This window comes from Mastigoproctus giganteus, chromosome 1 (genome assembly GCF_048544385.1).
Source record: "Mastigoproctus giganteus isolate SK-2022 chromosome 1, ASM4854438v1, whole genome shotgun sequence".
NCBI classification, from domain to species: Eukaryota; Metazoa; Arthropoda; class Arachnida; order Uropygi; family Thelyphonidae; genus Mastigoproctus; species Mastigoproctus giganteus.
In genome coordinates this window covers 8,053,149-8,069,089 of record NC_143575.1, presented here as the reverse complement: position 1 = coordinate 8,069,089, position 15,941 = coordinate 8,053,149, and the positions used below count along the sequence as shown (strand labels likewise).

The following is a 15,941-nucleotide window of genomic DNA, read 5'->3' as shown; positions in this document are numbered from 1 at the left end:
TTCTTGTAAGCGATTAAAAATTTGCAGAGCTTTGCCATGAATAATATTTGAACTAAGAGACATTCTGTTTTGATTAAGATCTATCCAGAAAGAAAGTAATTTTTCAGTTTTCTCTATTAACAGATTTCTCACTTTTGTAGTGCTTTTTGCAGCCAATGATGTGGAACAGATAACCGAACTTTTAATTTTCTCAGCATTTTCCCTAATTCATTGAATGCTAGATTCATTTATGCTGTATTTCTTGTCCAATGTCACAACCTTTTCGGAATTTTCTAATTCCTTAATGAGTTTTAATTTTTCCTCTAAATTTAAAATTTATTTTGTTGTAGCTTTCTTCATTTTAGGCACTAATTAAAGACATATATTATATAGACAAGAAATATTAAATCAGCAAAAGTAATGCTTACCGATTAAAACACTTTATGTTGTGCGAACCAGAAAAAGATTCTGTCTGAAGAGCTAACATAGGATAACTGATGAAGGGGATTCCCGAATGAGGAAGTTGTTTCAAAAATAACCGGACAAGCACACCACAGTTTATTGCTGTTTGGTTATAAGAATCAGTTTTGAACTCTTTGTTATATTTTTCTAAAGCACATTTCTGGAGGTCACAACCATAAAGTAATCAATGGACACTGCTCATCGTGGACTAATGTTATTAGTGGAGTCCCTCAGGGCTCAGTGTTGGGTCCATTATTGTTTTCTGTATTTATAAATGATATTGATGATGGTATGTCAAGCTTAATGTCCAAGTTTGCAGACAATACAAAGGTTGGCAGGGTTGTCAAGGACACTACTGACACTATGCTGCTGCTGCAACAGGATCTGGAAAGATTGAGCAGATGGGCTGAGAGGTGGCAAATGAAGTTTAACATTGACAAATGTAAAGTACTACACATGGGAAACAGCAACCCCAGAGCAACGTATCAACTCTGTGGTACTACACTGACAGTGGTAGAGAATGAAAGGGACTTGGGGGTGGTTGTGCAGGCAGATATGAAGTTCTCTGAGAAGTGCAGATGGGCAGCAAGAGTAGCTCATGGAGTATTGTCAATGATATACAGGAATTTTTCCAGCAGGGATAAGGAGGTGATTATTCCCTTGTATAAGGCAATGGTCAGGCCACACCTAGAGTACTGTATACAGGTCTGGAGGCCTCATTTCAAGAAGGATGTAGAGCTGCTGGAACGAGTACAGAGAAGGGCAACAAGATTAGTGAATGGAACAAAGGGGTGCTCTTACGAAGAAAGGCTTAAGTTTTGCAAATTACAGTGTCTGGAGACTAGGCACCAGCGAGGTGATCTGATAGAGGTGTATAAAGCCTTGAATGGTTTGAGCATGCTCAATGCAGATGGAATTCTTCCTCTAGCTCAGAATAATCACCTGAGAGGGTATAAATTCAAATTGAGGAAAGACAGATGTAGGATAGACGTGCAGAAATTTGCCTTTAGCCAGCGGGTGGTTGGTTGGTGGAACAGACTTCCATCCCTTGTAGTGGAAGTTGATAGCCTAAATAAGTTTAAGGCTCAGCTGGACAGGTATTTTGAACGAACAGAGGGGTGAAGTGGAAGTGGGTTTTTTTTTTTTGGCTGATGCTGCATAAGCTTGCTTTCTTGCATCAAATGCCTCTGCTAATGCTAATGCTAAAACAATAAAAACAATTTGCACTTTCAGGTTTATTGGGCTTTTCTGTTAGTGCATCTAATTATAAATGGGTAGTAAACTTAATCTTAATACATTTTCAGTAATACCGACAGCTGGAATTCTGTGGGATTCTACATCATTATGGTGAAGTGTATTTCTGCTTCAATGAAATCTTCAGTCATGTAAAAAACATAAATACAATTTCAAAATCTGCTCTTCGTTCCTATTTTTGAAGCTTCGTAAACAAAAATCACGCAGGTAGCGAAACTCACTGCGCAATCTAAAATCTAAAATTTTGGTAGTAAATACCTGACCACACAATAGCGAAACTACACGATAAAAAACCGTGCAAACCAAGAGATGACTGTATATATAATTTGCATTATGAATTGTAATCTTGTTTATAATTATATCATTATAATAACTATCATATAACATATATTTTTTTTAATATTATACTAGGAGGAAAATTATTTTAATATATAGAAAGATATATGCACACAGAGAATCGGATTATTAAAAGGGCAAAAACCACTGTGTTAGGTATTTCTTTTGGCCCAGTGGCGCCGTGAAAAAATTACTTGGTCACTAAGGGTGGCATGAACCAAAGAAGTTTGGGAACTTTTAACCTTATCCAGTTATGCTAGGATAAAAGAGGTTAAAAGAACCCTAGCATTGGTGACAAAATAAGTCAGCACATCCACAGCTTAACAAACCTGTGTGATGAGTATATCGTGAACAGCTGTTTGCAGATTATTTATTGAAGTACAAAATATTGCCTACTATAGTGCTCGAAACATCAGAATTAGTATAAGAGTAATAGAATAGTATCATATTGCTATATTTATTTGCAACTCATTAGAGACCAATGACCTTTTAAATTTTGTCTTGATAATGAATACTCGAAGTTGGATCCGAAGCATTGACATTAGTGCAATATTATTTACACTGCTTGACAAAATTAACCTCATTTCATCATGGAATAATGATGAAATGAGGAGAGAGCGAGAAACTTCAACAGGTATAAGAGGCATTTATAGGGGTTGTATAAGAATTACCAAAAAGTCACATTACGAATGTGACTTGCCATTCTGAATGTCACATGACATTAATACGGTGTAAGATCCCCTCCAACGACTAAACATGCCTGACAAATTATATATACAGTCATCTCTTGGTTTGCACGGTTTTTTATCATGTAGTTTCGCTATTGTGTCATTCACTGCTGGTAGTAAAGAATGATGCTCGATATAAGGATGTCTATAAGGTTCTGTGGCAAAATATCCCATTGCTCTTCTAGCACAGGCCTTAGCTCACCAAGTGACCAAGGAGTTTGCTGTCAGCATGCAATGTGATGCCAAATAGTGTCCCACCCATTTTCAGTTGGATTTAAGTCTGGTGATTGTGCTGGCCACGGCAGTCGTTGGGAATCTTCAGTTTCAAAATATTCCTCCACCACTTGAGCTTTATGTGCAGTGGTATTGTTGTGCATGAAAAGAAAATCTGGGTCAACCACACCCCTAAAATGTCGCACATAGGGTTCAAGGATCTGTTCTCGGGATCTCTATGCAGTTATGGTACCACAATCAAAAACATGAAGGGGGTGTGGCTTGATCATCATTCCACCCCACATAAGAACACCTCCTCCACCATAAGTGTTCCTTTCTCTGATATTGGAGGGATGGTACCACATTCGTTGTTTCCAGATGAAATAACATCTAGAATCTGTTTGTAGGCTAAAATGGGATTCATCAGAGAACATTTGTACCCCATTTGCCAGCACTCTGGGTCACATGTTCATGGCTTCAGTTTCGATGAGTTCTGTCAGTGGTTTGGGGTTAATGGGATGCGAACCACTGTCTTCCTTGTATAGAATCCACTTGAATTAAGCCTTCGTAACACAGTCCAGTTGGAAATGTTTAACTGTGGTTGCAGCAACCTCAAGAGACAGTTGGTGACAGGACATTTCGGGGTTCTGTCTTGCTGTTATAGCCAGACAGTGGTCTGTTTTGATTGACGTAGCTCTCGGGTAACCTTGACTAGCTCTTCTTGTAATGGTTCCTGGTTCCATAGTGCTGAGATGACTGCATGACATTTTAAAGCAATGCACCATCTCTGCCTGCAATTGCCCAACTTCAAGTTCTGTAACGGCCTACCATCTCAAAGAATCATCTAAACCAGGGGTGGGCAATCTTTATAAATGATGGGCCAAATAGCCTGTGAGGTTCACACGAGCCAATTTTTTTTCTTAACTTTCCACAATTTTTAGGTTATTTATTGTAAAATTTATGCATACATGTATATATAATTAATTTTATTAATAAGAAAAATGAAAAACAAGTTCAAGATAAAATTTCAAAAATACAATTATAGTAACAAAATACAAATACAATTCCAATAACAAAAATTGCAATATTTTATTTTTACAATATTTAAAGAGAGATTTGATACTGTTTATTTTTATAAGTGAATTGATATTTGTTGTAGCAGTGTGCAGAGCATTTTCTAAATTTACATCAGAAATTCCATTGATTCAAAAATATATATAATAAACGGCGGGCTGTTTATTTTATATATTTTGAAAATGAATGCAGGCCAGCATACGCACGTTGGTTCAGAGTTAGCTTGCGGTTGCCCAATCCTGATTTAAACGATGATTACTTGCCATTGTGAGTATTCAAGATGTGGCTATCCCTTCGAGCAGGCTAAAAGCAGGAATGAAATGATGTGGTCACAACCTGTGTTTTTATAGCATGAATAATTTATATAATGTGTAGCTCTATAGGTTGACTGATTTCTGTTGGATACTTGGAATTTGCATGTCAGGATGCCTGTTATGTCAAATATTTGCCTTTGGCGACTGTTCACAATAAAATATTCATGAAAAACATATTATTCTATTAATTGTGTCGAGCAGTATAGTATATTAAACATGCCTTGTTGATATGAAATAGGTTTAAGATTTTCCACTCTTTGAACTCAATGAACCTTTTAAAATTTTGAGTATTCATCCCATATGTTTTTCACACAGTATACTTTTGATTATTATGTATATTCTTTTAATTTTACTTATGCTACTGCTTTATCCTCATATAATATATTATCAGCACTTCTGAAAGTTTCAAGTAAATTTTATAAACAAAGTTTTCATTTCTCAGTTCAATAATGAACCTTTTTTTTTGTTTTTTTTATCCATTAGATTGTAAAGAATATTACTTGTAAAGAACCATTAAGTGTTCAGGGTTGGCTTGGAGTATTCCTACCCCTTATGATTCTCTTTAACTTCATTCGGAGTTTGAGGAAGCTGTCATTTCCATCAACAATAGCAAATGTACTGCAGTCTGTTGGTTTGGTTCTAGTTTTATATATTCTGGTTCAAGGTTTGCCTTCAGTAACAGAAAGACCTGCAACAGCATCCTTATCAAAGCTTCCCTTGTATTTTGGTACAGCAGTATATGCTTTTGAAGGAATATCTGTGGTGAGTATTATATTATAGTTTAATTACAAGTAAGGAAATGTGTGTGTTCCTCTTGTAGATATTTTTGTGCAGCTCAATTTATTGCAGGAACTATCCAAGCTATCAAACTTATGCGAATCTTTAAATATGACTTGAGAAAAACTTGAACGTGTGGCTTCAACTGAAATGTTATAGTAAGATATTAAAAATTCTCTTAGAATGAATAATTCCATATAACTAAATTCAACATCAGTATAAACAATTTCAATAACTTATCATATACTGTTATTTGGAGCAAGAACCTAATTTTTTCATATTAGAAAACAGAATACTTGATTAAATCTTGTTATGAGGCATTTTTTTCATAGTTAACTAAAATATCAATTTTTGTTTAATGTACATTGAATGGCCTTAAATGGGTTGAGCACGCTGAATTCTGATGGGATCCTTCCACCTGTTCAGATTACGAACCTAAGGGAGCATAAATTCAAATTAAGAAAAGGCAGATGTAGAATAGATGTGCGGAAATTTGCCTTTAGCCAGCAGGTGGTTAATTGCTGGAACAAACTTACATCTGTCGTCGTGGAAATTGATAGGTTGAATAAATTTAAGGAGGAACTGGACAGGCATTTGGAGGGAATGGTATGATTTTTTTTTTTTTTTTTGGCTGATGCTGCATAAGCTCATACACTTGATTTCTTACATCATATGCCACTATTACTACTACATAATAATAATAATAATATGCCAGCCGACAAAAAAAAAAAAAAAAAAAAAAAAAAACAAATGTAGAAAAGTCATTTTGCAAAAATGATAACTAAAGAATTTTGTGATAGTTAGTCTGTCTTATCATCATTGTTGAATTAAGAATGTTTGAAATATATGCAACTGATCAAAAGAAAAAAAAAAAATAAATAGAAATAATGAGGCACAATAATGGAAATCTGGCAATCAATCCATAGTGAAGTTCCAAGAATATTCTCTGTTTTAAAACAAAATGGCTTGTTTTATCCAAAAATATTACCAACATATTTGTTATCCTACCTGCATTCAGTCTTTCTCTGTGCTTCAGTATATTAAAACTACAATCTCTAGTTGTCATTTCCAACCACTTATTGCCAAAAAAATATTGGATTAGTGTAAAGCACAGGACTACATAATCTTTTGTGTTTATTTGGCCTGCAGAGCTAAGTTGCACAGGAAAATGCTATAATCTTGTCTCACAGTACAATGAACTCCTTTTTTAGTTATCTGAATGTTCCGCTAATTTTAAACTACGAATGTTATCCTGCTGTTTGACAGTGTACTAGAGAAATCCCCCCCCCACACACACATTCTGTGATGAGGATCTGTAAGTCTTAAAGTCACTGGCATTGCAGAGTCCTGTCTTTTAAACAGATATCAAGCTAATCTTTCAGCAACATTGTCTGAAAGTAGTGTAATTCCCAGGTAAAACTATGCTTTTCATTAATATCAGCTAGTCCAAATCGATTTAGATGTTTAATAATTTGTTGTTTTAAGAAGCTATAAAATGAAACCAGTAACCTTCCCATTAAATCAAACAATTAAAACTCATCCCAACCATTGAAAAAATTTTGAAAGCACTTCTGTCCATTTTAGATGCTGTAAATGGTTCTAATCAAAAGTTATTTTGCTGTCTCTGTGATATATTATGTATATGTTTGTTGTATACTGAAACAAATATGTATTTTTTCATTACTTTTATTCATTTATTTACTTTTATTCATATTATCCATCTGTAATTTTCATTTTTCTTTTCTTTTTGTATCTTTCTAATTGAGAATTAGTTTAAATTTTAAGAAATTAGTCATTTTTTATTCCTATACTGCCCGTTATTTGTAAGCTTTCCCATTCACATTGTGCAGTTTGGAAAATTTTAAAAAGTCACTTTATATTTACATTTTTATTTTCTTTTTTTTTTTAGCCGTTTAGGGTTAGGCTTCAGAAAGCCTCTTCCTAGCTCTCCAGATGAGATTGCTCACTCCATCTTCTTAGTTGTCTGTAGTTTCTTCTTCATATAGGGTTATAATCTAGAGCAGTGCTTCTCAAAGTGGGCGATATCACCCCTGGGGGCATTAGGCATGAAAGGGGGACGACAGGGGGAAGATGGAGTACCAACAATGATTGGCCGTTACAAGGGTTTTATGGCTTATTTAAAAAATGCTTTGATAAATATTATTACTGTTCATTGTGTCATTCACCGTCAGCATTTAGTTGCGAAAAAATTTGGTGATCAACTGCACAATTCTCTACAAACTGTTATTACTGCTATAAACAAAAAATTAAAGCACATTCTTTGAATGATTGTATATTTCAAAAGTTTTGTGATCAAAACAGTGAAGATTTTAAACTATTGCTATTTCACTCCGAGGTTCGGTGGCTGTCAAAAGGCAACTGTCTCAACAGATTTTATGAACTCTTTGATACTGTTGTCAAGTTTTTTGAAGATAGGAACAACGACCTTAGTAATGACCTCAAGAAAATGAAAACTGATATTGCTTATCTTGCAGATTTATTTACTAGATTCAACTCAATGAACTTACATTTACAAGGACGAGATGTAACTCTTATTAAGGCGAAAACTCAAATTTGAGCATTTATTTCAAAATAAAGCTTTTTATGCGCAATGTAGGACGACGTGAATTGTATCAATTTCCAAATCTGTTGGAAATAGAGAAAAGAGAAAAAATAGCTGATGAAACTCTACTAACTTTTTGTAATCATCAAAAAATGTTGTACAAAGATATGCAGAAAAGATTCGAAGATCTCCTTAATTTGAAAATTCCAGATTGGGTTATAAATCCTTTTTTAAATAATGACTATGGTGAACGTTTTGTAGAAGAAGAATTGATGTGAGTTACAAAATGAAGTTTAACTGAAGCCAAAATTTCAAAATTCATATCAGGAATTTTGGTTACAAAAGAAAATCCCTGACCATTATCCTGCATTGTGGGGAATTGTAAAAAAAATTATTTATTTCTTTTCCAACATCATATCTAGTCAAAACCGGTTTCGGTGCTGTATCTCAATTGCTGACAAAACAAAGAAATTGTCTGGATGTTGTTAAACGTGGCGATTTAAGACTTCTACTTACAGATATTAAACCTAATATTGATAAGCTAATAAATTGCCATGAAGCTCATCCATCGCATTAAATATTAAAATATAATTAACTATTTCCATTAATATCATGACTTATTTATGTAATTATTTTTATTTCATTTGTTTGTTTATTTGTTTGTTTGTTTGATCTTTGTTTCATTTTATATTTCTTAAGCCATTTTGGTCAAGTGATTTACTGCAATTTGAAGTTCATCTTCTCATGTAGCAATCATAACTTGGTCATCTGCATATAAACAGTATTTAATTTTAGCATTCTTTATACCTGATTTTAGAATTCTGTTTATATAAATGTTGAAGCATACAGGGGAGAGATCACATCATTATCTTACACTTTTGTTTGTTGTAATAAACTCTGAAATTTGATTATTTTTTAACAATAATAAATTGATATTTCTTTATTAATATACAGTTGCAGCCACATAAATTGCATCACCATCTTAAAGTTTAATATTTCCTTAATTGTACCTATGTAGGTACAATTATGTTATATCAGTGCACTGTTACATCTTCAAGTAAAAGTGGCGTGATATTGCATCATCTTGTATATAAAAATATCCAGAAAAACAAGCAGTGGTATGGCATACACTCAGTTTACTCTGAGGAAGAAAAGCATAATTATTGTTCTTGATAAAGAGGACTTTTTCTAGTTGACATATAGCTGAAAAAGTTTTCAAAAGTAAATCTGGAATCACACTGAAATGGATGGAAAAGTACTGCAGCACAGGATTGATTGATTGTCGTGCAACTTCAACAGATCTAAAATCCATGTGGAAGGAACAAAGCGGGGTAAATGCAAGTATACTAGAACTGTCTGATGAAGACTTGTGATGAGTGGTCTGAAAGCATAATCTGAAAGTTCATGAGGAAAAAGTGACGACTAACCTGGAATAAAGAAAGTACTGATTGGACAATTGAGCAATGGAAATCCATAATATTCTGTGATGAATCCAGATTTAACCTCCACGATTCAGATGGTAAATGCATTTGGCATAGTTCAAACAAACCTTATCACCCCTGACTGTGTTTAATCAACAATAAAGTTTCCATTGGGTCAGATTGTTTGGGGATGCATAATGAGTAAAAGGGTGGGCAGAATACATTTTGTAAATGGTATTCTTGATGGTGACTAATACACAAAAATTTTCAAGGAGATTCTTTTGTGTTGTCGGAGACCTCCCTTGAGGAACAGAAAATTGTTTTACATGATTCTGTGCCTTGCCACACCACATGTAAAGTTGGAACAATGTTACATAATCATTAAATACGATTTTTGTTATGCTAATTTTAACTTGTTTCAAGCACTCTGTTTTATCTTTTTTTTTTTTTTTTTTTTTTGAGGTGAAGTTCATGTAAGACTGCAGTATCTGATCCTTATCATGGCAGAAATGGTCCCGATTGAAAATTGAACAAATAACAGTACAAGAACCCATTATTCGTGTCTGTTACCATCAACTAAGAAATAGTTGTATCAATAATCTGATACAGGAATCCCTCGATTAGCACGATTAATTGGTTCCACGAAAATGGGGGGCGCCTCCGTAGCCAGGTGGGAAGGAGCAGCAGTGTGTAGCACATGCTTCTTGATTAGACTGGGGTTCAAGCCCGTCGCCACCAAATACGGAGGATGCGGAAAGGTCAGGGAATGACCACCGCATATCCCAGAGCAATATGGCCTTAGTTGCTAATGCTCCTAAAAACCAAATAACAAACTAAAAACACGAAAATGGCACGCTATGCGAAATCACACTATTTTGTATTGATTATTAATTTCGATTAGTGTGATTTCGCATAGTGTGATTACGCTATGCGAAATCACACTAATCAAAATTAATAATCAATATAAAATAGCCTAATTCATTCCAAGACCTACAATACACCAATCAATATTTTTAAAAATATGTTTTTTATGGCAATTTAATGTACAGTAGTATAAAAGCAAAGGATAATTATAAATATTTGCAGTACAGTAATCAAAATTTTATTGAAATTAAAAAATTTCAATATATAACTCACTTTATTTCTTTGCAAAATATTTCAAAAGGCTGGTTTGCGCAGACTTTTTCTTCCTTTCATCATAAATTTGCTTGTATGGATACACATCTTTTTCAATGTTCCTGCGAATTTGCATCTGCGCTCGATATCTGGGTCTCCATCCATAATTAGTTGTTTCAAATTTTCAGCTGTGCGACATATTCCTTCAAGTTCTTTTAATGTCAACTTCTTTTCTTGAATATTTTCTTCCTCGCAGTTTTCTGCCTTGTCATATGTTCATTCATCAATATTAATGAACATATGACGGAGGTCATATGTTCATTAATATTAAGGAGGTCAGAATCACTTAATTGTTCTGAATGTGATTCCAACAATTCACGAACATCAATGTTGTCAATTTCATCAAAGCTAGATCTCTTCCAATATTTGCTATTTCATCGATAACAGTATTGACATGAGTGAAACTACAGAAACCATTTGTGCAATGTGGCAAAATATGCTTCCAAACTGCTCTCATATTGCTGGATGTTACTTCAGACCATGACTCATGAATATTGTCTATTGCTTTCCTGATGTTGTAATTGCTCCAAAATTCAACGAAAGAGACTGCACTATCTCCAGTTGTTGCTTCAATTGCTTGCACAAATGTTCTGCGTAAATAATAAGCCTTAAAAGTAGCGATTATGCCTTGATTCTTTTAAGGCAATTTAAAAGAATTGCTTTTAAAATATAGGCTGTAAAAAGATTTTTACAGCCTATATTTTAAAAGCTGTAAAAGATTTGTCTTATTTGGGGGTACAAAAATAACTCACATTTTTACACAAATCAGAAAGTGCTAGTGGGTGGCCCAGGGCATTGTCTAAAATTAATAAAATTTTGAATGCAAGATTATTTTCTTCACAGTAGGCCTTAACTTTCGGACAAAAATAGCTAGTGAACCAGAACCACTCTTCAAATAAAGCTTTCGTGACCCAAGCAAACAACAGGTAGGCTTGCTTTATTAAAACCTTCACCAAAAGATCTGGGAGTTTCATTTCTATAGATAACCATGGGTTTTAATTTCAAATCGCCTTTCTGCCTCCCAATAAAAGTGTTATTCTATCTTTGGAAACTTTATAGCCTGGTTGGGCCCTTTCTTTTTTTGCTAGAAAGGTTTTTTTTGGCATTCGTTTCCAAAAAATTCCTGTTTCATCAACATTAAATATTCGTTGATCTGTGTAGCTGCTGTCATCAACAATTTTCTTTAAAATTTCAGGATGTTTCATGACTGCATCTTTATCTGCACTTGCCGCTTCTCCAGTCAGTGCAACATTATGCAGTACTGTTCTTTTCTTAAAACATTCAAACTGGCCTTTACTGGCAGTGAAATTTTCTTCCATTTCCACTTCAATCACTTTTTCTTTTGAAGAACTTGCTTTTTTTTTTTTTTTTTTTTATGTGAACCCCAAACACGAGAGGTATTAGAACCTATAGTACTTAGTACCGTGCTTGGGTTGGAGGTTGAGAAGACGAACGAAGATATTTGTTGACATTGGACTTAAACTTCTGTAGATTGTAATTTTCAGGAAATACATATGAAGGAAGGTTGTTCCAGAAAATACCAGTTGAATGAATAAATGAGGAAGATGAATAGTTGGTTCTGTGGGTTTGAAGTTGGACAGTAAATGGATGTTGGCTGGTGGCGGCACGTGTTCGGACTGTTTTGAAAGAGAGAGCAGGAATTATAGAAGCCAATTCAGAAGAACAGTGCCCATGGAAGTATCTGTAGAAGAGGCATGCAGCGGAAACAGTACGTCTATGAGAAAGCGAGTGGAGAGACTCTGTTAGAGATGAATCATTAATTAACCTAACTGCCCTCTTCTGAATGGAATCAAGAAGCTTGAGAGAGGTTTTGGGGGCACCACCCCAGATGTGGGAACAATATTCCATGGCAGGGCGGATTTGCGATTTATACAGAGTGAGCAGCTGTTGGGGAAAAAAAATAACACCAAGAGCAAAAGAGAAAACCAAGTTTTTTAGATGCAGAGGAAGCAATGTTTGTAATGTGCTTGTGCCAAGAGAGATTAGAAGTCAGGGTAATCCCCAAAAGAGATATATCATTTTGCCTAGAAATCGGAGTGTCACTGAAGATAAGCATAGGAGCAGAAGAATCCTTTTTGCGAGATATAAGACAAGACTGAGTTTTAGAAGGGTTGAAATCAACTAAGTTGTCTTTGCCCCACTGGAGAATTACCTGAAGATCGGCATTTAAGGAATTGGTAGCAGATTTTCGAGAAATTGAAACAGATTGAGCAGGACAAGGTTTCTCAAAATGTAAAGTGGAATGCAATGTGCTATCATCGGCAAAACTATGGATAGGATTTCCAGTCAGTGGAAGAAGGTCATTAATATACAAGAGGAAAATAGTGGGGGAAAGAACTGAACCTTGGGGGACACTGGCATTAGTGGAGAAGTTAGAAGACAGAGAGCCATCTACCATCACCCTCAGTGAGCGATCAGAGAGAAAACTGGATAACCAATTACTAAAAACAGTTGGCAAACCATAAGATGGAAGCTTGTTTAGAAGACCTTTATGCCAAACACGATCAAAAGCCTTTGAGATGTCAAGAGCAACTACCTGTGTTTCACCGAACCTTTCCATTGAATTAGTCCATAGATGGGTAACATAAGCCAGAATATCACAAGTGGATCGACACTGACGGAATCCATACTGGCGATCGTTGATCAGACGGAAGGTTTCTAGGTAGTTTAAGAGTTGGCGGTTAATTGATTTCTCCATTACTTTAGAAAGAGTAGAAGTAATTGCAATGGGACGATAATTGGATGGGAGGGATTTGTCACCCTTTTTAGGAACTGGCTGGATATGAGCAAATTTCCAAGCAGAAGGAAAAACACCTTTGGAATAAGAAAGTGAAAAAAGCGGCAAAGAATAGGAGTAAGTTCAGGAGCACAGGTTTTGAGAACAAGTGGAGAAATACCATCAGGACCTGGAGCTTTCTTAGCATCAAGATTCATCAAAATCCTTCTGATATCCTTTTGACAGAAGACCACAGGAGGCATTGAGTGGAGCGTGTTGGGAATGGTGGGAGGTGTTTTACCAAGATCATTAATACATGAGCTGAAAGAAAAATGGGATGCTAGCAGGTCAGCTTTATCCTTGGCTGAAGTGACAACAGAACCATCTGGTTTGGCCAGAGGTGGGAGCAGAGATGGGCAAAAGTTGAGGCCAATAGCTTTGGCAAGATATCCTTGGCTGAAGTGACAACAGAACCATCTGGTTTGGCCAAAGGTGGGAGCAGAGATGGGCAAAAGTTGCGGCCAATAGCTTTGGCAAGAGACCAGAATGCTCGGCTACCATTAGGGCAAGAAGCAAGTTTTCTACTCTTAGCCTGTTCAAACTCTAGTTTGGACTGATTAATAACTGCTTTACAATTGTTGCGAGCTTTGGTGCAGGCAGAAAATGAAACTGAAACAAGCCAAACAAGCTTGAACATTTTCTTCAGTTACTATTATTGACTTTTCCTTTAACATTGCAAAAATACTCAAATCTTTTGTTTTTATGGCCATTGTGCAGATTGGAATTCTTTTTTTAGTGCAGTCTTCTATCCAAATGGCTAAAAGACATTCTGTCGTAAAACTTCTATTTCTTGTGGTTTGTGTGCTTACTGACAATGAAGCAAGCTTACCTTTTTTCCTTATATGCACTGGCTTTACTTAAAATCATCCAAACCGTTGATTCGGGCATTCCAAGATGTCGAGCAATTTGTGTTTTATTATCATCTTCAAGTCTTTTTATGACTTGAATTTTTTCATCTAACATTATCATTTTTCTTTTCTTTTTACCAGAGATACACTTTTCCTTTTATCCATAGTTAATAATTATGTAATATATAAAAAATTTAATAGAAATGAATGTAATTAATTAGTATGCACAGTAATTAATGTAAAAAATGTGTAATGGCGGGTGATAACAGTCAACACGCAGTGCAAGAACAACTGAAAGCAACTGATCTGTATGTACGTAATAAATGCATTGCAGCTGGTGTTGTCCTTCAGAGTGCATAATGTTAGAAAATATTTCAATTGTTGTAACAAAACATGTTTAAAATAATCCATTTCTTTTTATTTTCTTATGGCAGAAAAACAAACTAGCTTCCCACACTGTATCTTGCATTCGTTTTTGTTTATTTTTCCTTCTCAATAATGCTTCTCGATGGATAAGGTATGATGCGACATGAAATAAACAATAACTCCCTTTTGTGAACACAGCCTTTGCGCTCACTAAGAAAACAAGCAATGTATTTCTATAATGTTATGCATACTTTAGCAGTGTATTTACATTTGTAGCTTAGTACTGACTTTTGTAGCATCACTAGCTTCAGTTTCTTTAGGCCTAGGCCAAGCCTAAGTACCGTGCTAATCAAAATTTTGATTTGGGCTAATTGAAAATTGTAGCTAATTATAAACCGTGCTAATCAAGGGATTCCTGTATATTCCATGCCAGACAGGTCAAGGGAGTAATTAAAGCTTGTTGTGGGCCAAAAAATACTAATATCTGTCATAGAAGATCTGATAGTATCACAACCATATGTATTTGCTGTTGATATATATATATTTTTTTTTCCATCCTGTTACATAACATTAAATTCAAACATTGGTTATGATGATAAGGCATTCATGTGGCCTGGAGTGTGTATATCTGTGATTATTTGTAAATAAATATATGTCAAAATAGTTTTTGTCTTTGTTTTCTTAACAATAAAATGCATAATCATTGTATGTAACTGTATAACAAATTTGGGGCTTTTAGGGACAATTATTTCAGCTGTTATGCTTGTTTTGGGAGAAAATTTACAGTGATGCAATTTGTGCGGCTGCCACTGTATATGATATCATTTAGTGTATAATATTCTGTGGCAAGTATACATTAAGCTATATTCCCCATTTCTTTTACCATACATTTAATCAGTGGATTCATAATTTTTCATTTTGTATCCTTTAATTGTGTACCACCTAATCATTGTTCCCATAGAAAGTGAAAGAATAGAATGGTACATATGTGTTCATAGTGGCACATATGTATTATTAATTCATTAATGACATTCCTTCTGTTTAGAAAGGAGTTACAAAATAACTATCTAGATCCACTTGCTTACTTGTTACGTCATGAAAAATACTTTTGATTTGGTGGTATTGCACAGTGCTTTACAATACCAAATGAAAAGTATTTTGATATCTGTCATTTATATATGCAAAAAAATTTTTCATATATAAATGATAGTTTTTGTTAAAATATTGAATATCATCAACTCAGAACACAAACAATTGAAATCAACGGAATGGTAAAAAGAACTCTGTTTTTTAGATACTTCCATTGGAAAATAGTATGGAAACCCCTGAAGATTTTGGAGGTTTAACAGGAGTCTTAAATACAGGAATGGTGATTGTGGCTTGTCTCTATACTGCCGTTGGATTTTATGGCTATCTAAAGTATGGAAATGCTGTTAAGGGGAGCATAACTCTCAATCTTTCTCCAGGATGGTATGTTGGAATTCATATTTATTTAGTGTAACAACAATTATGGTGAATATGGTTGTTTACTTACTGAATATCCACATATAAAGTTTAAGAAAAGAATTTTTAAAATCTTGTATATCAGAGATGAAAATGTCTTATATTCACAAGTATGATTTTAATAATTTGT

The 15,941-nt window shown here is 34.6% G+C and overlaps 1 protein-coding gene across 1 annotated transcript in view; it reads left to right on the top strand.

The window, feature by feature from the left end:
* The window catches only part of LOC150090530 (proton-coupled amino acid transporter 1), a 144,817-nt gene that overhangs the window by 94,778 nt on the left and 34,098 nt on the right, over positions 1-15,941 (top strand). Inside the window, exons 9-10 of the mRNA XM_090378337.1 lie at positions 4,869-5,122; positions 15,603-15,778. Of these exons, the coding sequence (XP_090234463.1) occupies positions 4,869-5,122; positions 15,603-15,778 (430 nt within the window). The remainder of the gene's footprint in view (positions 1-4,868; positions 5,123-15,602; positions 15,779-15,941) is intronic.